The sequence below is a fragment of the Trachypithecus francoisi genome, unplaced genomic scaffold (genome assembly GCF_009764315.1).
Source record: "Trachypithecus francoisi isolate TF-2019V2 unplaced genomic scaffold, Tfra_2.0 Lachesis_group15, whole genome shotgun sequence".
Classification (NCBI taxonomy): Eukaryota; Metazoa; Chordata; class Mammalia; order Primates; family Cercopithecidae; genus Trachypithecus; species Trachypithecus francoisi.
The window spans coordinates 65,913,966-65,940,535 of record NW_022681460.1 but is presented as its reverse complement, the minus strand read 5'-3'; the positions used below and the strand labels follow the sequence as shown (position 1 = coordinate 65,940,535).

Here is a 26,570-nt window from a genome sequence, read left to right as displayed (position 1 = left end):
CCTGGGTGACAGAGTGAGTCTCAAAAACAAATAAACAAACACCAAAACAAACCAATAAACAAATGCAGTGATCAAAGAAATGCAAATATAAAATAAGACAGTGTTTCCATAACCATTAAACAGACAAAAATAATAATACCGAGGTTTTACAAACATAGGCATTTTCATAGGAAACTGATAGGGAGAATATAAATTGGTACTACTGGTTGGGCGTGGTCGCTCACGCCTGTAATCCCAGCACTTTGGGAGGCTAAGGCAGGCGGATCACTTGAGATCAGGAGTTTGTGACCAGCCAAGCCAACATGGAAACCCCGTCTCCACCAAAAATACAAAAAATTAGCTGGGTATGGTGGCAGGCACCTGTAATCATAGCTACTTGGGAGGCTGAGGCAGGAGAACTGCTTGAACTTGGGATGCAGACGTTACAGTGAGCTCAGATCATGCCACTGTATTCCAGCCTGGGCAACAGAGTGAAACCCCATCTCAAAAAAATAAAAAAAAAAATAATAAATTGGTACTACCTTTCTAGACAGCAATATCTATGAAAAGCCTTAACGTTTTTTAAGTTTTCTAAAACTTACTTTTAGGAAATCATTAGGTATACACAAAGATCTAGCTATAAGGATAATTACTATAGTGCTGTCTACAATGGCAAATAAAAAAGGAAACAAAGCTGATATCCAAAAATGGGAGATTAGTTAAATAAAGTATATGATACATCTTTTTTGTTTGTTCGTTTGTTTTGAGACAGGGTCTAGCTCTGTTGTCCAGGCTGGAGTGCAGTGGCAGGATCACCCGGGCTTAGGCAATCCTCCCGCATCAGTCTCTCAGAGTATTGAGATTATAGGTGTGAGCCACTGCAGTCAGCAAATAAGTCTATTTTAATGTAGCTATTAAAATTATTCTGTAGAAAACTTAATAACAAGTAAAATTGTACATGGTATATTAAGTGCAAAAAGTAGGTTTTAGTATGATCCCATTTTTTGCTTAAACAACAAGAATCAAAATACGCATAGATAAACCTATTCCAGTTTCCCATAGGAAAAAAGACTGGGAAACAAAATACAGCAAAATACTGTTATTAACAACAATATTTTTATTTGTTTTCTAAATATTCTATGTTGATCATATTTTACTCTCACAACATGAAAAAAATGTATAAAAAGAAAAAAGAGTAGTCTGAATGATAGGATTTGGAGGGAAAATAGATGTATTTCAGCTGCAGTATTACCAATCAAATAGATCTCAATCTAGACTGCTGCTTACCAGAATTATCTTTTAACTTTTAAATGTGAGGACCCCATCCTTAAATTCATTTTGGGATAACATTATAACATTATTTTAATTTGAGACTTTCATTTACTGGGATGCTTTTATAATTTCTAAGAAGAAAGATTTGATAGACTTCAGTATTTTTAAACTACACAGTAAAAGAAGAGATGAGACAATAAAATATTTGATTAATCACCTGGTTTCATGCTGGCATTAATAGGTCTGGCAGCTGCTGCAGCCATCTGCTCTCGTCGAGCATCTTGGTAACTCATTTTACTAATGAATTCAATTGCTGCTTCTATACTTCTGTTGTTAGTTTTCTGAAGAGCTTGTATAACCATATCCTGATATGAAGTTTAAAAAAAAAGAAACAAAATTTCAATCTTATAATAATGCAAGGGAAAGAACACTATGAGTTCCACTAGAGAAATCCATAATTATGAAGAACAGGGCCCCAAACCATGATATTAATGTTCTGTTTGTAGCTACTAAAAACTCCACACAAAATCTCAACTTAAACAGGCCAGACACAGTGGCTCAAGCCACTATGGGAGGCCGACTTGGGCAGATCACTTAAGACTAGAAGTTTGAGACCAGCCTGACCAACGTGGTGAAACGCAGTCTCTGCAAAAAAACACAAAAATTAGCCAGGTGTGCTGGCACATGCTTGTAATTCCAGCTACTCAGGAGGCTGAGACATGAGAATTGTTTGAGTTGTTTGAACCTGGGAGGTGGAGGTTGCAGTGAGCTGAGATGACCACTGTATTCCAGCCTGGGCAACAGAGCGAGATGCTGTCTTGAAAAAAAAAGAAAGAAAGAAAACAAAACCCTCTAATCTTCCAAATGTTTCTTTAGCATTTTCATCTTTAAGTAACATATTTCTATTTCCTCCTAGGATTAACATCTTTCTTAAAAGTGTTTTTAAATTTTTATTTTTTCAATACACCATTGTTGGCTTGAATTAGGATTAACAACTTCTTTGGGTACAATCATAGCAACATGATTCTGATTATTTCTAATTCTTTTTTTTTTTTTCTGAGATGGAGTTTCGCTCTTGTTGCCCAAGTGGGAGTGCAATGGTGTGATCTTGGCTCACTACAACCTCCACCTCCTGGACTCAAGCGATTCTCCTGTCTCAGCCTCCCGAGTAGCTGGGATTACAGGCACACACCACCATGCCCGGTTTATTTTTTGTATTTTTAGTAGAGACAGTGTTTCACCATGTTGGCCAGGATGGTCTCAAACTCACCACGTTGGCCAGGCCAGGTTGGTCTGACCTCAGGTGATCTGCCCACCTCAGCCTCCCAAAGTGCTGGGATTACAGGCGTGAGCCACCGCTCCCAGCCTTCTAATTCTTATATAAACAATCAGAGAGTATCAGATTGTTAAAAAGGTAGTAATAAAAACATCAGAAACAACTCTTTTGGGCTTAGTGTGGTGGCTCACACCTGTAATCCCAGCACTTTGGGAGGCTGAGGGGGATAGATCACCTGAGGTCACGAGCTCCAGACCAGCCTGACCAACATGGTAAAACCCCGTCTCTACTAAAAATAGAAAATTGTCTGGGTGGTACATGTCTATAATCACAGCTATTTGGGAGGCTGAGTCAGGAGAACCCGGGAGGTGGAGGTTGCAGTGAGTACAAATCATGCCACTGCACTCCAGCCTGGGCAACAAGAGTAAAACTCCATCCAAAAACAAAAACAAACAAACAAACAAACAAAAAAACCACTTTTTATATGAGTATTTTATTAAGCACACTGCCATTGTGTATAGTAGTTCTGTCTCTTTTCCTCTTAGAGATTACGTTTTCAGAGAACTATAGCCGGGCGCGGTGGCTCAAGCCTGTAATCCCAGCACTTTGGGAGGCCGAGACGGGCGGATCACGAGGTCAGGAGATCGAGATCATCCTGGCTAATACGGTGAAACCCCGTCTCTACTAAAAATACAAAAAACTAGCCGGGCGAGGTGGCGGGCGTCTGTAGTCCCAGCTACTCGGGAGGCTGAGGCAGGAGAATGGCGTAAGCCCGGGGGGCGGAGCTTGCAGTGAGCTAAGATCCGGCCACTGCACTCCAGCCCGGGCGACAGAGCGAGACTCCGTCTCAAAAAAAAAAAAAAAAAAAAGAGAGAACTATATTACAGGAATGCAAATATAAGATAAAAGAAGATACTTAGACTATATATGATTATGTGATGAAGACTTCAGGAGGCCATATAGTAAGATGAAAAAAACAGAGGATTTGGAATCAGACAGATGTGGGTTTGAGTTCCAGCAGCTCTGTAAAGTAGAGTGACACCTGGCAAGTTATTTCACATTTCAGAGGCTCAGTTTCTTTGCCTGTAATAGGCTCACAGGGTTGATGTGCGGTTTAAATAAGAAAACACATAAAGTACCAAGCACAGTGCCTGGAGCTAAAATGTTGGCTGCTCTCTTCCACTCCTTGTACTTTATGTTTCATGTAAACATAAATCACTCAGTATCATGCAGAAAGTATGCTGACATGCATTTTTCAAGAGGGAGGCAACTACTTACTTGTCCTAGTGGATTCAGCATTTCAAATGATATTTTTAAACAAGAAATGGCTTAGTAAGACTAACGGGTGAACAGGCTACTGACAGATGATCCTCCTATGTGAAATGATAAAAGAAGAATGTGAAACCAACCAAAGAAAGGATGTGGTAAGAACTTATTGACTACACAAAGTCATTTCTCCTTTTCTTGGAAAAAGTTACTGATTTTGTTGGAAGCAGCAAGGGTTGCCATAAAAATTTTGCCATGCCTGCCTGATTTAGGTACCGGCCTTCCTCGACCCCATTTCCTAGGCAACAGATATGACACCTGTGCTAGATCATGTTGCCACCAAGAAGTAAAATTCAAGACATTCAAAAGAGTCCTAGGCTCTGAAATCTTTAAGACGTTGAGCTAATCGTAATTATATAAACTGAATCACTATCTTGCTAAAAGCATTATTATTTAGATTTTTGTTAAAACCAAATATGTGCAAATGTAAAATAATAGAAATCACCCAAGTTAAAATTCATCAGAGAATGTTCAATTTTAAAACTGGTTAAGTCAAGTGAACTCTATATGTATTTATGCTATTTTTTTTTTTTTCTTTTTTGAGACGGAGTCTCGCTCTGTCACCCAGGCTGGAGTGCAGTGGCCGGATCTCAGCTCACTGCAAGCTCCGCCTCCCGGGTTCACGCCATTCTCCTGCCTCAGCCTCCCGAGTAGCTGGGACTACAGGCTCCCGCCACCTCGCCCAGCTAGTTTTTTGTATTTTTTTTAGTAGAGATGGGGTTTCACCGTGTTAGCCAGGATGGTCTCGATCTCCTGACCTTGTGATCCGCCCGTCTCGGCCTCCCAAAGTGCTGGGATTACAGGCTTGAGACACCGCACCCGGCCTTATTTATGCTATTATCACACAGCAGTAACACCTCTGTTGGTAAGAAAATTATCACCCACTACCCTTTTCCAATATTGTGGGAATCATTTTTCTTTTTTTTTTTTTTTTTTTTTTGAGACGGAGTCTCACTCTGTCGCCCAGGCTGGAGTGCAGTGGCCGGATCTCAGCTCACTGCAAGCTCCGCCTCCCGGGTTCATGCCATTCTCCTGCCTCAGCCTCCCGAGTAGCTGGGACTACAGGCGCCCACCACCTCGCCCGGCTAGTTTTTTTTTTTTTTGTAGAGACGGGGTTTCACCGTGTTAGCCAGGATGGTCTTGATCTCCTGACCTCGTGATCCACCCGACTCGGCCTCCCAAAGTGCTGGGATTACAGGCTTGAGCCACCGCGCCCGGCCTCTTTTTTTTTTTTTTTTCAGACGGAGCCTTGCTCTCGCCCAGGGTTGGAGTGCAGTGGCATGATCTCAGGTCACTGCAATCTCCGCCTCCCGGGTTCAAGCTCCTGCTTCAGCCTCAGAGAAGCTGCCATTTACAGGAGCCCACCACCATGCCTGGCTAATTATATATTTTTAGCTAATATATAAAAGGTTTTGCCTTGTTGGCCAGGTTGGGTCTCAAACTCCTGACCTCAAGTGATCTACCCACCTTGGCCTCCTGAAGTGCTGGGAGTACAGGTGTGAGCCACCGCGCCTGGCCCATATTCTTGTTAAATGCACTAGAATTTCAGCCTTGTGATTTTGGTGATTACTATGCTAACCTTTATATTTTAGTATTTATTGCTATGTTTTAAAATATTTTTTACATCTATAAAAACATTAAGCATTCATTAAGTGGAGGTGTTAGTGCCAGTGTGAAAAAAAGCACGCTCAAATCAGTAACTCTGGAATGGGAGTCTTTTTTTTTTTTTCCACTAGGGACAGGGTCTTGCTCTGTTGCCCAGGCTGCAGTGCAGTGGTGTAACCAACCATAACTCATTGCAGTCCCAATCTCCTGGGTTTGAGTGATCCTCCCACCTCAGCCTCCTAAGTAGTTGGGGACTACAAGCACATGCCAACACATCTGGTTGATTTTTAATTTTTAATTTTTTTGTAGAGACAGAGTCTCACTATGTTGCCCAGGCTGGACTTGAACTCCTGGCCTCAGGCAATCCTCCTGGCTTTGGCATCTCAGAGCACCAGAATTACAAGTGTGAACCATCACACCCAGCCAGAAGTTTTTTTTTTTTTTTTTTTTTAAAGGCAGAGTCTTGCTGCGTCACCCAGGCTGGAGTGCAATGGTGTGATCTCAGCTCACTGCAACCTCTGCCTCCCAGGTTCAAGTGATGATTCTCCTACCTCAGTCACCCAAGTAGCTGGAACCACAGGAATGCACCACCAGGCACAGCTAATTTTTTTTTGTATTTTTTGTAGACTTGGGGTTTCACCATGTTGACCAGGCTGGTCTCGAATGCCTGGCCTCAAGTGATCCACACGCCTTGGCCTCCCAAAGTGCTAGGATACAGGCGTGAGGCACCACGCCTGGCCGGAAGTCTTATGTGATAAGAAAATATGACCACATAATTATGCTTTTGTTTTTCATGCTTATAAGCAAAAATATACCCCAGTGATTGTATTATGTGCTCCAAGAATGCATCAATCCTATTTAACATTTATTCCTGTGAGAAAATCAATGTTGAAATATTTGAGCTTTTAATTGTACAGGGTCACCAGAAACATATTCTCAAAAAAAAGGCACTATCTTGAACTTGGCCTAGCTAATAAAAGGAGTAGGTTAGGGTTTCTGAAATGATAAAAAGAATGAAGTGAAAACTAGATAATAGGCCGGGCACGGTGGCTCAAGCCTGTAATCCTGGCACTTTGGGAGGCCGAGACGGGCAGATCACGAGGTCGGGAGATCGAGATCATCCTGGCTAACATGGTGAAACCCCATCTCTCCTAAAAAATACAGGCCAGGTGCGGTGGCTCAAGCCTGTAATCCCAGCACTTTGGGAGGCCGAGACGGGCGGATCACAAGGTCAGGAGATCGAGACCATCCTGGCTAATACGGTGAAACTCCGTCTCTACTAAAAATTACAAAAATCTAGCCGGGCGAGGTGGTGGGCGCCTGTAGTCCCAGCTACTCGGGAGGCTGAGGCAGGAGACTGGCGTGAACCCAGGAGGCGGAGCTTGCAGTGAGCTGAGATCCGGCCACTGCACTCCAGCCTGGGCGACAGAGCGAGACTCCGTCTCAAAAAAAAAAAAAATAAATAAATAAATAAAAAAAATAAAAAATACAAAAAACTAGCCGGGTGTGGTGGTGGGCGCCTGTAGTCCCAGCTACTCAGGAGGCTGAGGCAGGAGAATGGCATAAACCCGGGAGGCAGAGCTTGCAGTGAGCTGAGGCCACTGCACTCCAGTCTGTGGGCAGAGCGATACTCCGTCTCAAAAAAAAAAAAAAAAAAAAAAAAAAAGAAAGAAAGAAAACTAGATAATAATTTTGAAATACCAAGTTAGGATCTTGAACAAGATAAACTCTACAATATAATGGGATGCTACCAGAATGAGTGATTCAAGGAAGTAGAAGTAGACTGTCAGATTCTTTATATCACCGTTGGTATAAATAACAACATACTTCCGCAGTGTCTGGGAAGTGAGGAACACTTCTGCCCAGCTGCTTCACAGTGTGGGAAGTGAGGAGTCCTCCATCCGGCTGCCCCACTGTCTGGGAAGTGAAGAGCGCCTCTGCCCGGCCGATGTGCAACCCTCCAAGTGTGAAGGGACAGCCTTGTGTGTGATCTTTCTGCCCTCCCCACGTTTGCATTTTTGACATTAAAGTTTACTTTTTAATTAAAAAATAAAATAAATAAAAAATACCATACTTCATTATTTGGACAAATGAGCTATGATAAATGTCTAAATACTTTTGAGTAAAGCAATCTTATGACAATTTGAAATGTGTAATTACAATAAAGCTATCATTTGTGTAGTAGCATTTCAATGAAAAAAAAGCACAAACATATCTTTGTAATATAAACTAGTTATTGTTATTATTACCAATAATGAATAGAGCAATGACCAATGCCTTAGATTTCTTAAAACTTTCTTTATTAGAAAGAACTTTATTAGAAAGAACTTTTAATTACCTTAAAGGTATATAGCCCATGTCTGGTATGATTCACTATCCTGACTGATGGGTGGGGTGCACACACAGTAAGAGCTCCATAAATAAGTATTACTGGGTGACTTATCTGACATAACACATTACCACTCGGGGCTTTTATAGCTATGTGATTTCATAACTTCTCTTTGCTTAGCAATATGTAAAAGGAAAGAATAAGATCAATAATTATTCTTTGCCTTTTGGCTAAGGGATTAGGAAGAAAGTGCTTGGGACAATCTCCACTCAAGCCATTTCTTTAATCCTCCAAATACTAACCAGAAAAACATTATCCCAGGTCCTTCCCTCCTCCTCCTCTCTCTATTTCCTGGTCCAAATCCAGTATTTTTAGAACACTTAAGTATAAAAATGATAGAAAATAATATTAACCAAAAAAGTAAATAGAATGTGCCAGAAATTTTTTTTTTCCGACTGGGTGTGGAGGCTCACACCTGTAATCCCAGCACTTTGAAAGGCCGAGGCAGGCGGATCACGAGGTCTGGAGTTCGAGACCAGCCTGGCTAATATGGTGAAACCCCATCTCTACTAAAAATACAAAAATTAGCCGGGCGTGGTGGTGGGCACCTGTAGTCCCAGCTACCCGGGAGGCTGAGGCAGGAGAATCGCTTGAACCCGGGAGGCAGAGGTTGCAGCGAGCTGAGATCGCGCCACTGCATTCCAGCCTGAGCAAGGCTCTGTCTCAAAAAAAATAAAAAATAAAAAATAAAAATTTTTTTCCTTCTAGTTTAGTTGTAAATCTCCCTTTTCAAATCCTTTACTATAATGCATACTTAGGTTCTCATTTTTCAAATTAAATAGAGATATTTATGGAAATTCAGTCACCAAAAAAACACAAAAAAACAAACAGTGAAGGAATTTTAAGGGTCGTTACCTTTATACAGTGAAGCTAAATATAATTTTCAGCTGCTTCTTTACACTTTTAAATTGTTAACAGAGAACAGGTAATATTTTTGCAATCAGAAAAAAATTACTGTAATTTTGAAAAATGTAATTAACTCTTTTTTTGAGATGGAGTTTCCCTCTTGTTGCCCAGGCTGGAGTGCAATGGCACGATCTTGGCTCACTGCAACCTTTGCCTCCTGGGTTCAAGAGATTATCCTGCCTCAGCTTCCCAAGTAGCTAGGATTACAGACATGCACAACCATGCCCAGCTAATTTTGTATTTTTAGTAGAGACAGAGTTTCACCATGTTGGTCAGGCTGGTCTGGAACTCCTGACCTCAGGTGATCCACCCACCACCGCCTCCCAAAGGGCTGGGATTACAGGCGTGAGCCACCATGCCCGGCCTAACTTGTGATTATTCACATTTAGTTACATTTTACATTGCCAATACGTATCTGAAATGACTCCTGACACAAGGTATGTTATCATAAGCAAATTTTATTAATAACCTAAATGAAAGGGTTAAATATATGGGCTATGAAAAAACTTCAAAATGAATTCCGAAGAGAAATATTAAACACTTGGCATAGTTAGCTGGAAGTGAAATTTTGTTAGTTTTTTTGAATTTAAGATTTGGGCCTGAGAACACAACTGCTTACACAAACTCATAACTATAATTCTTTCTCCCTACTATAAAGTTAAATCTCATATCCTTGGAACTATCATTTCCCCAACAGCCACTTAGTTCACCAAGCTTGTATTTCACACAAACAGACGTCCTTCCCCTACCCTCACCTGTGGCTTTCTTCAACTGCACTTCCATTCTGACTTCATGACCTGGCCTTTTAAATTCCAGAAACTCCAGAATTTAGTGATACATATCACAGAAGAAACTAAAGAAATAACAATTATTTTGTTATAGTAATTAATGGAATCATAAACATAATACTCTTTGCTGATAGAATACATAAATGTGTATACGCAGTTAAATTCTCCTAAAGGAAACATTTTGGCATGTTATCACCCAAAAAGTGTTATGTAGCATAAGGTAAGAAGAATTATTTCTTTTGTCTTTAAACATTCTTACCTCATCAAATCCAGCAGCTTGCAAGTCTTGAAGCATCTGTGGATTAACTTCTGAAGTACTACGAGAAGAATTTGTTTCATTTGCAAATGGGAGCAGAGAGTTTCGAATTTCCTGCAAGGCTTTATGATGCGTCCCAAATTTGGGTGGATTTCTGACTTGTCGAGGATCTTCAGTTGACATTTTACTCATGTTATGTTCAGCCTTAGCAGCATCAGATGGTTTAGATAAATTCCTAAGGGACTCCCGAATTTCTTGCAACATTTGCCGGCTACTGCCAGTATAGTTACTGGCAGGAAAGGTCTTAGGCCTCATTTGTCTATATCCTTCTGGCTTTTCACTCCTCTTCATGAAAACATCTATATATGTAGCCCACACAAAGGACTTCTTTATTTGATAGATCCAGAGCTTTCTTCTGAGCAAAAGTGAAAATGATCCTTCAAGGAAGTCCCCAGAACTGTTAAAATTCTTTGCAATATAAATAATTAACTCTATAAAAGAAAGAAAGAAAGGAAAGCTATAAAGTGGTTAATAAAGCAGTACCATGTATTAGAGGAAAAGTTCATTGATACAGGGGTTAAGAGATTCCGGTTATAGTTCTGACTCCATTAAGGATTACTCCGGGTTCAGGACAAGCTACTTAATCTCTCCATGTTTACTTCCTAGCCTATAACCTAGATTTATCTCAAGTAGTAGCTATGACGATTTAAAAAAAAAAAAAAAGTTCTTTAGTAAGCATATAAAGCATATATACAAATACTAGGGATTATTAAGTGAACAATAAAACAGGTAACCTCTCATTAACAACTTTACCTAGTGGATCAAATTTTAAATTTTACAAATCAGACTTCAATATTTCTTTAGAAGGGTATTGCTGCTTTAATTGTTTTTTTTTGAGATGGAGTCTCACTCTGTCACCCAGAGTGCAGTGCAGTGGCGTGATCTTGGCTCACTGCAAATTCTGCCTCAGCCTCCCCAATAGCTGGGATTACAGGCACCCGTCACTACGCCCAGCTAACTTCTTTTTTATTTTTAGTAGAGATGGGGTTTCGCCATGTTGGCCAGGCTGGTCTTGAATTCCTGACCTCACGATCTGCCCGCCTTGGCCTCCCAAAGTGCTGGGATTACAGGAGTGAGCCACCGCACGCCCAGCCTTTTCTTTTTTTTTGAAACAGACTCTTGCCCTATCATCTAGGCTGGAGTGCAGGAGTGCAGTGGTACGACCTTGGCTCACTGCAACCTCTGCCTCTCAGGTTCAAGTGATTCTCATGCCTCAGCATCCCAAGTAGCTGTGATTACAGGCGTCTGCCACCAAGCCCAGCTAATTTTTGTATTGTTTAACAGAGATGGGGATTTCACTGTGTTGGCCAGCCTGGTCTCGAACTCCTAGCCTCAAGTGATTCGCCTGCCTTGGCCTCCCAAAGTGCTGGGATTACAGGCTTGAGCCACTGCACTCCTCTGCTTTAAAGCACTATTTCAGAAGGTCCCTTTATGCTTTAAGAACAGATGCCTGAGTTTATTTGCCAAGCTATGAACTGGGACTCTGATATGGTTTGAATCTGTGTCCCTACCAAATCTCATGTCGAACTTTAGTCCCCACTGCTGAAGGTGGGGTCTGGCGGGAGGTGGTTGGATCTTGTGGATGAATCTCATGAACGGCTTAGCTGGATTTACAGTACTCCTGTGAGTACTAGAAAAGCACAGCACTTGTAATGGAAAGCAACAACAAAAAATGAGATTGAAGTACTTGTTCAGGGACCGGGCATGGTGGCCCAGGCCTATAATCACAGCACTTGGGAGGCCAAGGAGGTAGGACTGCTTGAGTGCAGGTGTTTGAGACCGGTCTGGGCAACATAGGGAGACCCTATCTATATTTAAAAAAACAAAAAAAAATTACTTGTTCTGCTAATGAGTAGCAATGTGGACTTGGGCATTTAATTCTCTGAAACTGACTCCTGAGACATAAAGTGGTTATCAACATCTACCTTATAAATTGAACTAGGATTAAGAGGAACAATGCCACACAAGTAAAGGAATATACACACAAGTATGTGAAGATGTAAGCTGTTCTTTGCAACATCATTTATAACAGCAAAAGTTGACACCAGTCTAGATGTTCATCAGTGGAGGACTGTTTAAGTAATTCATAGTACATTTATATAATATACATCTAAGTCAAAAAGAATGATGTAGTTCTTTTTTTCACTCTTATTCCCCAGGCTGGAGTGTGATGGCGCCATCTTGGCTCACTGCAACCTCTGCCTCCCAGGTTCAAGCGATTCTCCTGCCTCAGCCTCCTGAATAGCTGGGATTACAGGCATGCGCCACCACGCCTGGCTAATTTTGTATTTTAAGTAGATACGGGACTTATCCATGTTGGTCATGCTGGTCTCAGACTCCCGACCTCAGGTGATTCGCCCACTTCAGCCTCCCAAAGTGCTGGGATTACAGGTGTGAGTCACTGTGGTCGGCAGAATGATGTAGTTCTATATAATACACAGACATAAACAGATACCCAAATGTAACCTAAGCAAAAAAAGAAAATTCACCATACTGTATATAAAACTAACCTATTTTCTGCTCTAAAATTAGATTACAATGTATTGCTGTGTAAATACGCTAAAAAACACTTTAAATGGGTAAACTGAGGGTTGTTTTTTTTTGAGACAGGGTCTCATTCTGTTGCCCAGGCTGGAGTACAGTGGTGTGATCACAGCTCACTGCAGCTTCAACCTCTTGTGCTCATGTGATCCTCCTGCCTAAGCCTCCCAAGTAGCCGGGAATGCAGGCACACGCCACCCTGCCCAGCTAATTTGTTAATTTTTTGTAAAACAAAGTCTCCCTATGTTGCTCAGGCTGGTCTTGAACTCCTGGGTTCAAGTGTTCAGGTAAGCCTCCTGCCTCAGCCTGCCAAAGTGGTGGGATTACAGGCATGAGCCACCACACCTAGCCTGAGTGAACTTTATAGTATATAAACTATATGTTAATAGAGCTGTTAAAAATATACCCATTTTTAATTTTTAAAAATTTGTATTTATAGAAATTATATACAGCCTCAGTTTACCTTTACACACACACACACACACATATTTGCAGCAGGTCTGAGATAGGACAAAGCCCTGCAGCAGCCACTAGAGGTAGTTTCCTGATGACTTCACCTCATAAATCAGTACTCTCATGGCACAATTGCTAAATTAGCTATGAATCAATCAAACTCTATGACAAGCAGCTCATATTTCTCCACTTTGAAAAAAAAAAGATGAACCTTTTCATTGTCTGAAAATTACACATATGCTATCTATAACATAGTAGTACATGAATAATATAATTATTTTGTAAATGAAATTAGGATGGACATACCATGTGCTTTTTATGAAGGAAGCTGGTCCCTAAAACATTTCCTTTTCTAAGCTTTCCCAAAATATTATTTAATAGCTTACTAACGAGTTTTTCTAAGCTTAACATTTAGCTCACCAGTCTAAAGTTTGCAGAATTCGCCTCTGGCCCTTTCTAAAAGTGAAGATACTTTCTATATTAGGTCTTCTGAAGCCTACCATTTCTCAAGAATTAACACTGCTGCGGAATCTCACATGTCAGTTCTTTTAGTATCTGAGTTGCAATTCATTTATAGAATGTAGGTATTCTTTTAATATCTCATTTATTTTGAGTTTCAACTATAAGTTAATCATCACTTTATTATTATTGTTATTTTACCATTTCCAAGATCATTCTGAGAGTGAGAGAGAGAGAGAGAGAAGAGAGAGAGAGAGAGAGAGAGAGAGAGAGAGAGAAAAGAAACATAGTTTTCCTTCTGTCAAAATACTTGCTTCCATTTCCCTATAATGGGACCTGGTTACCAGTAGGTAGTGCAAAAATATTTGAACTTACAAATGCAGGTAACTTGTCTCTTCTTTCTGCTGTTAAAAAAATATAGTATGCATCTTTTTTGAAAAATTCAAGTGTTTATGTTTATATAAATATATACAGTAGAAAAAAGTAGAAGTCCCTCATAATTCACCTTCCTCAAGAGTGAGAATCACTGTAGTGTGCTGAATAATGGCCTCTTAAAAGATTCCTGAGCCGGGCATGGTGGCTCATGTCTGTAATCCCAGCACTTTGGGAGGCCGAGGCGGGCGGATCACAAGGTTGGGAGATCGAGACCATCCTGGCTAACACGGTGAAACCCCGTCTCTACTAAAAATACAAAATTAGCCAGGTGTGGTGGCACATGCCCGTAATCTCAGCTACTCGGGAGGCTGAGGCAGGAGAATCGCTTGAACCTGGGAGGCGGAGGTTGTGGTGAGCCGAGATCGCGCCATTGCACTCCAGCCTGGGCAATAAGACCAAAACTCCATCTCAAAAAAAAAAAAAAAGATATTCCTGGCTTACACCTGTAATCTCAACACTTTGGGAGGCCAAAGTGGGAGGATCACTTGAGTTCAAGAGTTCAAGACCAGCCTGGGTGGGCAACATGGCAAAATCCCATCTCCACAAATACTACAAAAAATGAGCCAAGTGTGGCAGTGTGCGTGGCTGTAGTCCCAGCTGCTCAGGAGACTGAGGTGGGAGGATCACTTGAGCCCAGGAGGTGGAGGCTGCAGTAAGCCATGACTGTACCACGGCGCTCCAGCCTAGGAGACGGAGTGAGACCCTGTCTTTAAAAAAAAAAAAAAAGATATTCCCCCTCCTAATCTTCTCTGGAACTTGTAAATGTTATCTTATTTGGAAAAAGGGATGTTGCAGATGTGATTAAGGATTGTCAGATTAAGCGATTGTCATGGATTAACAGGGTAAGTCCCACATGCAATTACAAGTGTCCTTTTGAGAGAGAGAAGGAGGTCTGATTCACAAACAAAAAGGGAGGCAATGTGATGATGAAGTCAGAAGCCAAGGATGTAAACAGCCAACAGAAGCTGGAAGTGGCAAGGGACAGCTTCTCTCCTAGAGCCTCTGGAGGAAAACTGGCCTTGCTAATGCCTTGATTTTAGACTTCTGGCCTCCAGAACTCTAAGAGGATAAATTTATGTTGTTTTAAGCCATCAGGTTTACAGTGATTTGTTACATAAGACACAGGAAACTAATAATAATCACAATTAATACTGAATATTCTAACATATACTACTATTAACCAAAATGGGATCATAATACACAAAATTGGACATCTCATTTTTTTTTTTTTTGAAGACATAGTCTCCCTCTGTCACCCAGGCTAGAGTGCAGTGGGGCAATCTTGGCTCACTGCAACCTCTGCCTCCCTGGTTCAAGCAATTCTCCTGCCTCAGCCTCCTGAGTAGCTGGGATCACAGGCACACACCACCATGCCCGGCTAATTTTGGTATTTTTAGTAGAGATGGAGTTTCATCATGTAGGTCAGGCTGGTCCCGAACTCCTGACCTCGTGATCCGCCCGCCTCGGCCTCCCAAAGTGCTGGGATTACAGGTGTGAGTCACTGCGCCTGGCCGGACATCTCATTCTTTTATGTAATCATGGGGAATTATGAGAAGACAATGGGGGCCTGGGGGTTTATGCCTGTAATCCCAATACTTTGGGAGGCCCAGGTGGAAGGATCACTTGAGGTAAGGAGTTCAAGACAAGAACTCCCCCAATAATGTTTCATGAGATTCACATTCCATGGAGTATACGTTAGAAAACGCTGGACTAGAAAAATTCATTCTCTAGTCCTATACTCTGATGTAACTCCTAACATTGACTGCACAAAGGTCAGAGAAAGGACTGAGTTCTGGTATATGTGTGACAATGTGTTTTAGGTTTAAATAACTGAAAACTTACTTTAAGCATATTTCTATCATCTACATGTTGAAAATACCTGTGGATAAAATAAATAATGTCTGGAATTTATTTCAAAATAATTTGGTTGTGTGCTGAAGGGGTTGGGGATATAAATGAGACAAAAGTTGTCATTTGTTGAAAACTGTTGTAGCTGAGTAATGGGTATATGAGGGTTCACTGTACTAGTCTCTTTCTTCTTCTTACTTATTTTGTAGAGACAGGGGCTCACCATGTTGCCGAGGCTGGTCTTGAACTCCTGGCATCAAGCAATCCTACTGCCTTGACCTTTCTCTCTACTTTTTTGTATTCTTGAAGTTTTCCAAAATAGAGAGTTAAAAAAGAAAAAAAAAAGGAAAGGAAATGACTGGATCCCAGAATGATTCTGCTACAAATTCTTATTTAAATATATGCAATAAAAACACACAGGATTTATTTTGAAGAAACTATTATTTCCATCAAATAATATCACTTCATTTATCAGGGGAAATAACAGAAGCATTATATTTGAATATTCATTTCAAGTTTAATTGTACGAGACCAGCCTGGTCAATATGGTGAAACCCCGTCTCTACTAAAAATACAAAAATTAGCCGGGCATGGTGGCAGGCACCTGTAGTCCCAGCTACTAGGAAGGCTGAGGCAGGAGAATCGCTTGAACCACAGAGGCAGAGGTTGCAGTGAGCTGAGACTGCACCACTACACTCCAGCCTGGGCGACAGAGTGAGACTCAGTCTCAAAAAAAAAAAATTTCAATTGTAAGATAACCTACATCTTCTGATTTCAAAAACGCTGAAATGGAGGAATTGTGTATATCTTTAGCCAATTGCTTTTGGTAAATATATTGTGGCAGAGACTATATTCACATACAGTACTCAACTCCATTTCCCAGATTCTGCCAAAGCTAGATGAACAGACGTAACATATCTCAATTCTGGACTGAGGCAGTTAAAAGTCACTTTGCTTCAGTTTTCCTGCTTTAATGACAATGTAGGTTACACTTTGAGATGGTGGCTTGACAATATGGAAGGAAGGTGGGTCCCTAAGCCACTGGATAGAGAGCCCTACTGACTCCCACTGAACTCTGAGCAAGAGAAACATTTCTGTTGTATTAAGTCATTGATATTTGGGGATTTGTTACCATAAAACTGTCTAATAATATTGTGAAAATAGACAAAGACTGCCCAAATGGAAACAAGCAGAGGCTATTTAATCAGATCTTACTATACAGGTAGGGAGTCAGCCACTGTCAACTGTGCTTGGCAAAGATTCAAAGGCAAGCAGGGGAGTGGGCAATCTTTACGCTAAAAAAGGGGGGAAGACTTCAGGTATGCTCTGATTGTAGGTTGCTGACATGGGAAACTGGAGGTGGGCGAACTGGTGTAACCCAAAAATAAAATTCTAAGTCCCTCAACCTTTTGAATGAACCCCTCCTCTCAGCCAAGAGCATTTGAAAGTTAACCTGAAAAACTAGTTCCAGCCATGATGGAAAGTGGAGTTTGTCCATGCCTCATTATTCCCCCTTCCTTTTGGAATTCAGGCAAAGCTGACTAGCATTAACATTAAAACAAATCTTAAGACTGACAAAACAGACTCTCTGTAGCAATAAGATACCCAATTCCAGCCTGACTCTAGCATAGTATCACATGACAGATGGCAGGCCCTGAAAGAAATCCAAGTATTTGACCCTAAATTATATTTCTTTTGCCATATCTTCAAACAGTACTGCAAAGCTGTCTCTTGTGGGGAAAATCTACATTCTGAAGATAATTCCCTTCCTTTCTCAGGCCTTTTGCCTGATCCCGGAGAGAATCAACCCTGATAAGAAACATTTACAATGTATTATCTCTGAAGCCTGCCACCTGGAGGCTTCCTTTACATAATGGGAACCTTGGTCTCCACAACCCCTTACCTTAACTCAAGACATTCCTTCCTATTGATTCTATCCACATAATGGGAATGCTGGGCTCCACAACCCCTTATCCTTTTTTTTTTTTTTTTTTTCCAGATGGAGTCTCACTCTGTTGCCCAGGCTGGAATGCAGTGGCTTGATCTTGGCTCACCACAATCTCCGCCTCCCAGGTTCAAGTGAGTCTCCTGCCTCAGCCTCCCGAGTAGCTGGGATCATAGGTGCATGCTACCATGCCTAGCTAATTTTTGTATCTTTAGTAGAGACGGGTTTCACTATGTCAGTCAGGCTGGTCTTGAACTCCTGACCACGTGATCCACCTGCCTTGGCCTCCCAAAGTGTAGGGATTACAGGCGTGAGCCACCGTGCCTGGTCACAACTGCTTATCTTAACCTAGATACTCCCTTCTATTGATTCTAGGTCTTTAGACAGTAACAACTCTTTCAACCAACTGCCAATCAGAAAATCTGTGAATCTACCTATGACCTGGAAGCCATCTGCTTCAAGTTGTCTTCCTTTCTGGACCTAACCAATGTACATCTTACATATACTGATTGATGTCTTACGTCTCCCTAAAATGTATAAAACCAAGATGTAGTCTGATCACCTTGGGCACATGTTCTCAGGAGCTCCTGAGGGCTGTGTCATGGGGCAATGGCCACTCATATTTGGCTTAGAATAGATCTCTTAAAATATTTTACAGAGTTTGACTCTTCGTCAACACTGGAAGTGGGGTATCCTATGTGGTTGGTTTGGGAAGCATATTTGGCTTTCTCTGAGTTGTCCCAAATTGGAAGTAGGCACAAAAATTAGGGAAGCTGGTAATTATTGACCAAGTCCTGACTGTTTGGGCCTACTGCTACATAGGTCATGGGTCAGAGTTCTAGTTTCATACATGATCTGGCCATTGTCCATCTGTATATTCAGTGTTTCATTATCCTAATACAGCAAACTGGTACCTGGAAGTGAGGTGCTGCTACAATAAAAACCTATGCAGTCCTACCTTAGTGATACTGCCTTAGTGGTCAGGCTGAGGGCTGAGAGGAAACAGATACCAGAGGCCGGAAAGATGGAGGATCATGTTTCATAGTGGCAAAATATCTGGTAAAGCTGTTGCCTATAATAACTTTTCATACAACTATAAGGTCAGTGTGCATACAAAGAGGCTACTGACCTTGTAGTCTTATAAAAGAGTTTGGTAAAGAGGATTTTGGAACTGAGTATTAGCTGCTATTAGATATTTGGCAAGTACTATAAGTAAATGATAAGTTCAAGAAGGAAGTAGCAGATTTGAAAGCAAAAACAGAAGAGAATAGAAAAAGTTCAGAAATTTAAAGCCTTGAAGGACTGGAAAAGGAGTTTGCACCTAGACCCCTACAGGCAGGATTAAAAGACTGAGCACAGATGCCTACTGAAACCGGTTAGCTAACTAGTGCTTCTGTGGTTAAGACCATATTAAAGATGTAGCCTTCCCGTCAAACCTAATAGCCTCAAATAACCAAATGAGAGGCAGAATAGACGCTCTTAAATCTTTGGATGAGTTTACCAATATATGCGAACTTCGGTTGTGGTTACTGATACATAGAATTGATGGAAACCAAACAGATCAGAAGAGGCTTACTAACTTAAAGAAACTGTTTTGTTAAAAAAATATATTTTTTGACCGGGCACGGTGCCTCACATCTCTAATTCCAGCACTCTGGGAGGCCGAGGCGGGTGGATCACGAGGTCAGGAGTTCGAGACCAGCCTGGCCAATATGGTGAAACCTCGTATCTACTAAAAAATACAAAAATTAGCTGGGCATGGTGATGTGTGCCTGTAGTTCCAGCTACTCAGGAGGCTGAGGCAGAAGAATCACTTGAAACTGGGAGGCGGAGGTTGCAGTGAGCCGAGATTGTGCCACTGCACTCCAGCCTGGGTGACAGGGTGACACTCTGTCTCAAAAAACAAAAAGAACTTTTTTTTTCTTAAATCATCCTCAAGTTCATACTAAAAAACTCTTTTTGTCTGTTCAAAATTTAAAACCTTTGGGCCCCCAACTTCTATGAGCAATAAGCTAGTTGAGGAAGATCTGTACATTCCAAAGGGAAGGTACAACACACACTTCGCAGGTGGCCAAGGATGATAATTAAAACAATGGATGAGAGAGTTCCTTCCAAATAAATCAAGGTCCAATCTCCCCTACCTCCAGGGCTGGTTGCTTACACAGAATCTGACTAGGAGATTTCAGATTACAGATCAGCATTTGCTGCTTATCTTCCATGATTCTCTTTTTCTAGGAAGAGCGCTTACTGTGGCCCTTGTGTACTGTGGTGAGTGAGTGAGGGGAAGAGACAAGGAAGGGAGACAGAGAGAAACAGACACAGTGAGTGACAGACAGACAGAGTGCGCACACACGCAGCATACAGGACACATTACTTCACCATATCTGGACCCGATTAAGAGATTACTGGGCATGTGGACCATAGGATCCAAGAATCTTGCCTCTATCACTAATCAGGGCCCAATTTGTTAGCAAAGGAATAACGTAACACCATGAACATCTTTCCACAGTAATAGGTGTCATTTATTTATTTATTTATTTATTTTGAGACGGAGTTTCGCTCTTGTCACCCAGGCTGGAGTGCAATGGTGTGATCTTGGCTCACTGCAACCTTCACCTCCCGGGTTCAAGCAATTCTCCTGCCTCAGCCTCCCAAGTAGCTGGGATTACAGGCATGTGCCACTATACCCAGTTAATTTTCTATTTTTAGTAGAGACAGAGTTTCTCCATGCTGGTCAGGCTGGTCTCGGACTCCTGACCTCAGGAGACCGCCCTTGTTGGCCTCCCAAAGTGCTGGGACTACAGGTGTGAGCCACTGCGCCCAGCCACATTTTATCTTTTATTCTCTCTTTTCTTTTTTAATAGAGATGAGGGTCTCACTATGTTGACGAGGCTGGTCTCAAACTCCTGGCCTCAAGTGATCCTCCCATCTCAGCATCCCAAAGTGCTGGGATTACAGGCGTGAGCCACCATGCCCAGCCAGTGTCATGTTTGTTTGATTCTAAGCATGCTTTTCTACATTTTAATATTTCTAAAATTTAGGGCCAGGTGCACTGGCTCATGCCTGTAATCTCAAAACTTTGGAGGCTGAAGGGGGCGGGTCTCTTGAGCCCAGGTGTTTGAGACTAGCCTGGGCAACAAAGTGAGACCCTATCTCTAGAAAAAATAAAAAAAATCAGCTAAGTATGTTGGTGTGCACCTGCAGTCCCAGCTATTGGAGAGACTGAGATGGGAGGATCAATTGAGGTGGGAGGATCAATAGAGCCCAGGAGGTCAAGGCTGTAGTGAGCCGTGATTTTGCCACTACACTCCAGCCTGGGCTGAAGTCAGAGCAAAACTCTGTCCCAGAAAAAAATAAATAAATAAATAAATAGAGTATATCTTAAGATCAACCCTTGGGCCCCCAACTTCTATGAGCAGTAAGCTAGTTGAGAAAGATTTGTACCTTCCAAAGAGAGAATACTCACCCAACACACACTTCACAGGTGGCCAGGGATGATAATTAAAACAATGGCTGAGAGTTCCTTCCAAATAAATCAAGGTCCAATCTCCCCTCCAAAGCAGAGAAGTTCTAGAGTAGCAGTTATTGCACATGCCTAACTTAACCACAAAATAAAAGCCGAAATCTCTTTGTTACCTCAATTGTATTATTTTCTTTTTTTGTTTTCTTGAGACAGAGTCTCGTTCTGTTGCCCAGGCTGGAGTGCAATGGCACCATCTCGGCTCACTGCAACCTCCACCTCCCAGGTTCAAGCAATTCTCCTGCCTCAGCTTCCCAAGTAACTGGGATTACAGGCGTCCACCACCACACCCGGCTAATTTTTAGTACTTTTAGTAGAGATGGGGTTTCACCATGTTGCCCAGGCTGGTCTCAAACACCTGACCTCAGGTGATTCAACCGCCTTGGCCTCCCAAAGTGCTGCGATTACAGGCATGAGCCACCATACCCGGCCAATTGTAATATTTTCATTGGCAGCACCATATATGATGCTCAAAATGTTTTTTCTTTTTTTCTGTTTTGTTTTTTTTGAGAAGCAGTTTCTCTCTTGTTGACCAGGTTGGAGTGCAATGGCACAATCTCAGTTCACTGCAACCTCTGCCTCCCGGGTTCAAGTGATTCTCCTGCCTTAGCCTCCCAAGTAGCTGGAATTACAGGCATGTGCCATCATGTGTGGCTAATTTTTGTATTTTTAGTAGAGACAGGGTTTCACCATGTTGGCCAGGGTAGTCTTGAACTCCTGATCTTCAGGTGATCCACTTGCTTCAACCTCCCAAAGTGCTGGGATTATAGGCATGAGTCTCACTCTGTTGCCCAGGCTGGAGTGTAGTGCCATATTCTGGCTCACTGCAACCTCTACTTCCCAAGTTCAAGTGATTCTCCTGCCTCAGCCTCCGGAGTAGCTGGGACTATAGGTACCCATCACCACACACAGCTAATTTTTGTATTTTTAGTAGAGACAGGGGTGCGCCATGTTGGCCAGGTTGGTCTTGAGCTCCTGACCTCATGTGATCCATCCATCTCAGTCTCCCAAAGTGCTGGGATTACAAACATGAGCTACCCGCCCGGCTATTACTACTTTTGTAAATGGAGATGGAGAGCTTGCTAGGTTGCCCAGGCTGGTCTCAAACTCCTGAATTCAAGTGTTCCTCCTGCCTCAGCTTCCCAAAATACTGGGATTACACCATGCCTGGCCCACAAAATGTTTTGAAAAGATTCCATTGTGATATAGTATTGTGCACTCAAACTGTCATTCAATAGACAATGCAATTAAAGGCATAATTATTAAATTCAAGCAAGATCACAGAATTTTCAAAGGGAAGACAGACTCAAAATCTGTCAAAACTTTTGCAGTTATCTTCAGAGGAAGCTGTTTAATTTCCAGCAATAAGTAATTCAATTAAGAACAAGAAGAAAAAAAAACTAAGCAAAAAGGAAAGCAAAATCCCAGTATTCTTCAATATACCTTAAAATTATACACACAATCATAAAGACAACATAGGTTAAGATAATTAACTAGCATTATGAAAAGCAGCCTGTTATCATGATGTTGCATTAACTACCCAAAGTAATTCAGAAGAATCCTAGATTCTGAATGTGAATAAGGCTGAGACTCAAACTTTATTGTGACGAAAATAGTAAACAATTGAACGAATAAATGTATGCTACTGATTATTAATAAAAGCTTTGTTTACTTTCTTCCCGCTAAAAAATTGCTACTAAATAGATGGCTTATCTTAGAGTTAGTGGTATTTCAGAACTGAGAAAATATGATAGTTCAACCTCATTCCTTTAAATACCTTGATATTGAACTTCATCATGTATATGTACTATTTTTATTTTTATTTATTTATTTTTTTTGAGACGGAGCCTCGCTCTGTTGCAGGCTAGAGTGCAGTGGTGCTATCTTGGCTCACTGCAACCTCTGTCTCCCGGGTTCAAGTGATTCTCCTGCCTCAGCCTTATAAGTAGCTGGGACTACAGGCGTGCGCCACCACACCCAGATAATTTTTGTATTTTTAGTAGAGATGGGGTTTCACCATGTTAGCCAGGCTGGTCTCGAACTCCTAGACCTCAGGTAATCCGCCCATCTTGGACTCCCAAAGTGCTGGTTACAGGCGTGAGCCACCACGTCTGGCCAGATGTACTATTATTTATAAATCCCTGACTGATGGACATTTAGGTTGTTCCTCATTTTTCTGCTAATGTAAAATAATACTGCAAACTGATAACTTCAATTATACTGGTAATGTTCTAGTTCTGAGGACAGGTGGTAAGTTCATGGATGTTCATTTTATTATGCTTCATAGTTTAATAAAATGAACATATATATAATATTTATAGCATATTCCTTGCACATAACAAAAATTGTGAACAAAAAAAAATTGCTGCAATAAAAATTCTTGTGCACACATTGCTGAGCATTTTCCTTAAAATAAATTCTCAGAAGTGGAATTGCTGGATCAAAGAGAATACATATTTAAAATTCTAATACTTATTGTCAGACTGCCTTCTAGAAAGTTATACTAATTTTATAATCCCCACAACAAGGTATGGTTAATACTGGCATTACTAAATCTCAATAATCTTTGCTGCTATGACATGTGAAAATTCAAATTATTACTAGGCAAAGAGAATTTTTAAAATAATTCTTCAAAGCAAAACTGCTTACCTTTTTAACCCACACTACAATGGGGCCAGATTCATCTTAATAAACAATTCTGATCATGTCACCTACCTACTCCATAACTTTCAACGACTTTTAACCTCATGGTTAAAGTAAGAGCTCCGGAATCAAACTGCTTTGGTATGACAAATCGCCATTTTTTAAAAAAAAAGTTCAGACCCTCATCAAAAATACAAACATCAACAAACAAGTATCACTGATTAGTTTGTCCAACTTAGGGGGAAAAAAATGGTACCATTACATAAGATTTCAAAGTGTTAACTTGGGTTGAATTAAGTTTATCAGAAAAGTACCCTGGCTGGGTGCAGTAGTGCACCTGTAGTCCCAGCTACTTGAGAGGCTGTGGTGGGAGGATTGCTGGAGCCCAGGAGTTGGAATCCAGCACAGGCAAGATAGCGAGTTCCCATCTTTAAAGGAAACTGCATACTGATATTTTCTTCAGTTCACTTTCTAATAATTGTCGGATCAAAAGTGAAAGCAACACTGTATCTTCATGCTGAAAAATGATTGCTGTTTCTACTTGGCGAAAATGTTATTCAATGACTAAATAACTTTTGTGATGTGTAACAATCTCCCATTAATATAAATAAAACATATAAATAACTAAACAACCAGGGTTAGAACCGTTCCAAGACTATTTATACAGAACAACAAGGACTTGCAATAAAAACAAAACAAAAATAAAAACGACCTATACAATGAAAGCCAGATATTATACATTAAAAATGTAGTAGAAGTATTTTTTGGTGAGCAGCAAGGCATATTTAATCAATATTTAGGCACAGAATATACCATTCCAAGCATGGACCATGATCTAGTTTCTTGCAGTAGCAGCCAACTGGACTAACACAGTGCTACTTCTTTTACTGTTCAATCAAATTCCTCCACTGCCTTAGGGAATCAACTACCCTACTTTACAGAGATAAGCTTTGTTTTCGTAGCAGAGAACATTCATTCCAATTATAATGTCCTAGCTTTTCTTCCTCATGGAGGAAATTTGATAAAAAAATTTTAACCTTCAATAAATAATTCATAAAGGTCTGACAAGTTTCATGATCGCTAACATTCAAATCCATTTCCAAAACTGGAGTTACACAATATACTTCTGTGCATGAGATTATACTTATTGTTCACTAGATTTATGAATAACTTCTGGAGGACGATACTGTTTTAAAAGTCGTATTAACATATAAGTTGGCAAACATTAAATTTTGTTCCCTTAGAAATTGACAGAACAGTGATAAATCAAGTCATCTGAGAGTCACCGTTCCCTTAATTGTCGTTCTTTCATTTGCTGTATTTATATACACACTGCTACTCCATAAAGACCTCTCCATCTTTCCCACCACTTCCAGCTAAGAACAGTAACCTAAAATCACACTGAACTAGACATAAGAGACTCCAAGGATTTCTCCAAGGTACACCCAGGATCACGGCCCTCTGGGATTCAAAGAACTGTAGCCCTTTTACTGCAATTTTCCTTCAGAACCACCTTTCCCATTCCTTCCCTCCTGGACACCGCCGACTCGCGTGTTGGGGGTGGGGTGGGAGATCGTCGGCGCAAGGCCGCCAGCAAGACAGGCTCTACCCAGCCAAACCTGCACCTCCGAGGCCGAAAAGCCCGGGGCTCTTCCTGCAGCACCGGGCGCGGCCAACCCTCGCTTCCCCAGGGCAGGGCTCAGCTCGGGTCAATGCAACCAGCCAAGTCAGGCCCGGAGCGGGCCAGTTCTGCCCGCCAGTCCACAGCAACCTCTGGACCCTCGCCAGCGGGGATGGGCGTGGGCCCCGGCGGCCACCGCCCCGCCAACTCGAGCAAGGGAGGAGAGCACCCGCTACGCCGGCCCCGGACCTACCTGGAGGGGAGAGCAGAGCTCCTGGACAGCGGCCACGGGCCTGAGGGCGGACGCCGAGGCGGCCGGAGCCCGTCCCAGCAACCCCAAGTATCCCTGGTGGGGCAGAGCGGGGAGAGGAGCGGGCCAGCGCGACCCGTCGCGGGGGTCGCGAGGACCTGGCTCTCCCCTTAACACCACGACACCGCCGCCGCCGCCATTTTGCCTTCCACTCAGTGTCGCCGCCGCCGCACTCCGCTGCAGGTTTCCCGGATGTGGGCATTTCCCGGCGTCGCTTGCGCGGGGGCAGAGGACTGGGGGCTTCTGCCCGCCCGGCTGCTGCGAGGGAGTGCACAGCCAGCGGCCTCCGGGCCTCGTTGCGTCGCCCGCCGCTCTGATCGTTCGTGAGCGTCGCCCCACGTCGCTCCCGCCTGCCCCTGCCCAGACGACTCGCCCGCGGCCGTGGGTTAAGGCTCTCTCCCGTTGATTCAATCCTTTTTCCCATTGATCTATTTCTCTGGACCGAGTAGGGATGCGCATATCACGGAGCTACGTTCTCACAAGGGAACAACTGTGAGTCGCTCTGGGAAACCTTGCTGTGGACTTCAGAATTCGAGATTTTTGGCGCTTTGAAATAAAACTTTATTCTTGCTTAGCGTTCTTTCCCTGAACAAGCCTGTGAGCTTCCAGCATCTGTATTTTCTGAATCAGGCAGATAAGAAATTCTTGAGCCAGGACCGATTGATTAGCAGCAGTTTAGAGATCTTATCTGTCAACCGCATCCGTAGAAGGAGGTCGTTATTGCCATAATTGGAGTAACGGTGACGGTGTGACAAGAGGTTTTACTTATGGTTAAGCTGAATGTAAAGTGTGGGACGGGATCGTTGGGTTTGATGTATAAGGTACCGTCTACCCTTTGTGAAGAGCGCCTTTGCCAGTTTTTCCTCTAGGAAATATACAGCTGGTGTTTTTAAGTACCTTCTTTCGTAATTTTTCTACTACAGACTATTAAAAAATTA

At 42.0% G+C, this 26,570-nt stretch overlaps 1 protein-coding gene across 2 annotated transcripts in view; it reads right to left on the bottom strand.

The window, feature by feature from the left end:
- LATS1 (large tumor suppressor kinase 1) overlaps positions 1–26,095 on the bottom strand; it is a 58,886-nt gene extending 32,791 nt beyond the window's left edge. For both annotated transcript variants that reach the window (XM_033235099.1, XM_033235100.1), the window contains exons 1-3: positions 25,576–26,095; positions 9,801–10,288; positions 1,469–1,616 (exon numbers count right to left, since the gene is read on the bottom strand). In XM_033235099.1, coding sequence (XP_033090990.1) covers positions 1,469–1,616; positions 9,801–10,288; positions 25,576–26,056 — 1,117 coding nt within the window. In that variant the 5' untranslated portion in view covers positions 26,057–26,095. The remainder of the gene's footprint in view (positions 1–1,468; positions 1,617–9,800; positions 10,289–25,575) is intronic.
- Between the last annotated feature and the right edge of the window lie 475 nt (positions 26,096–26,570).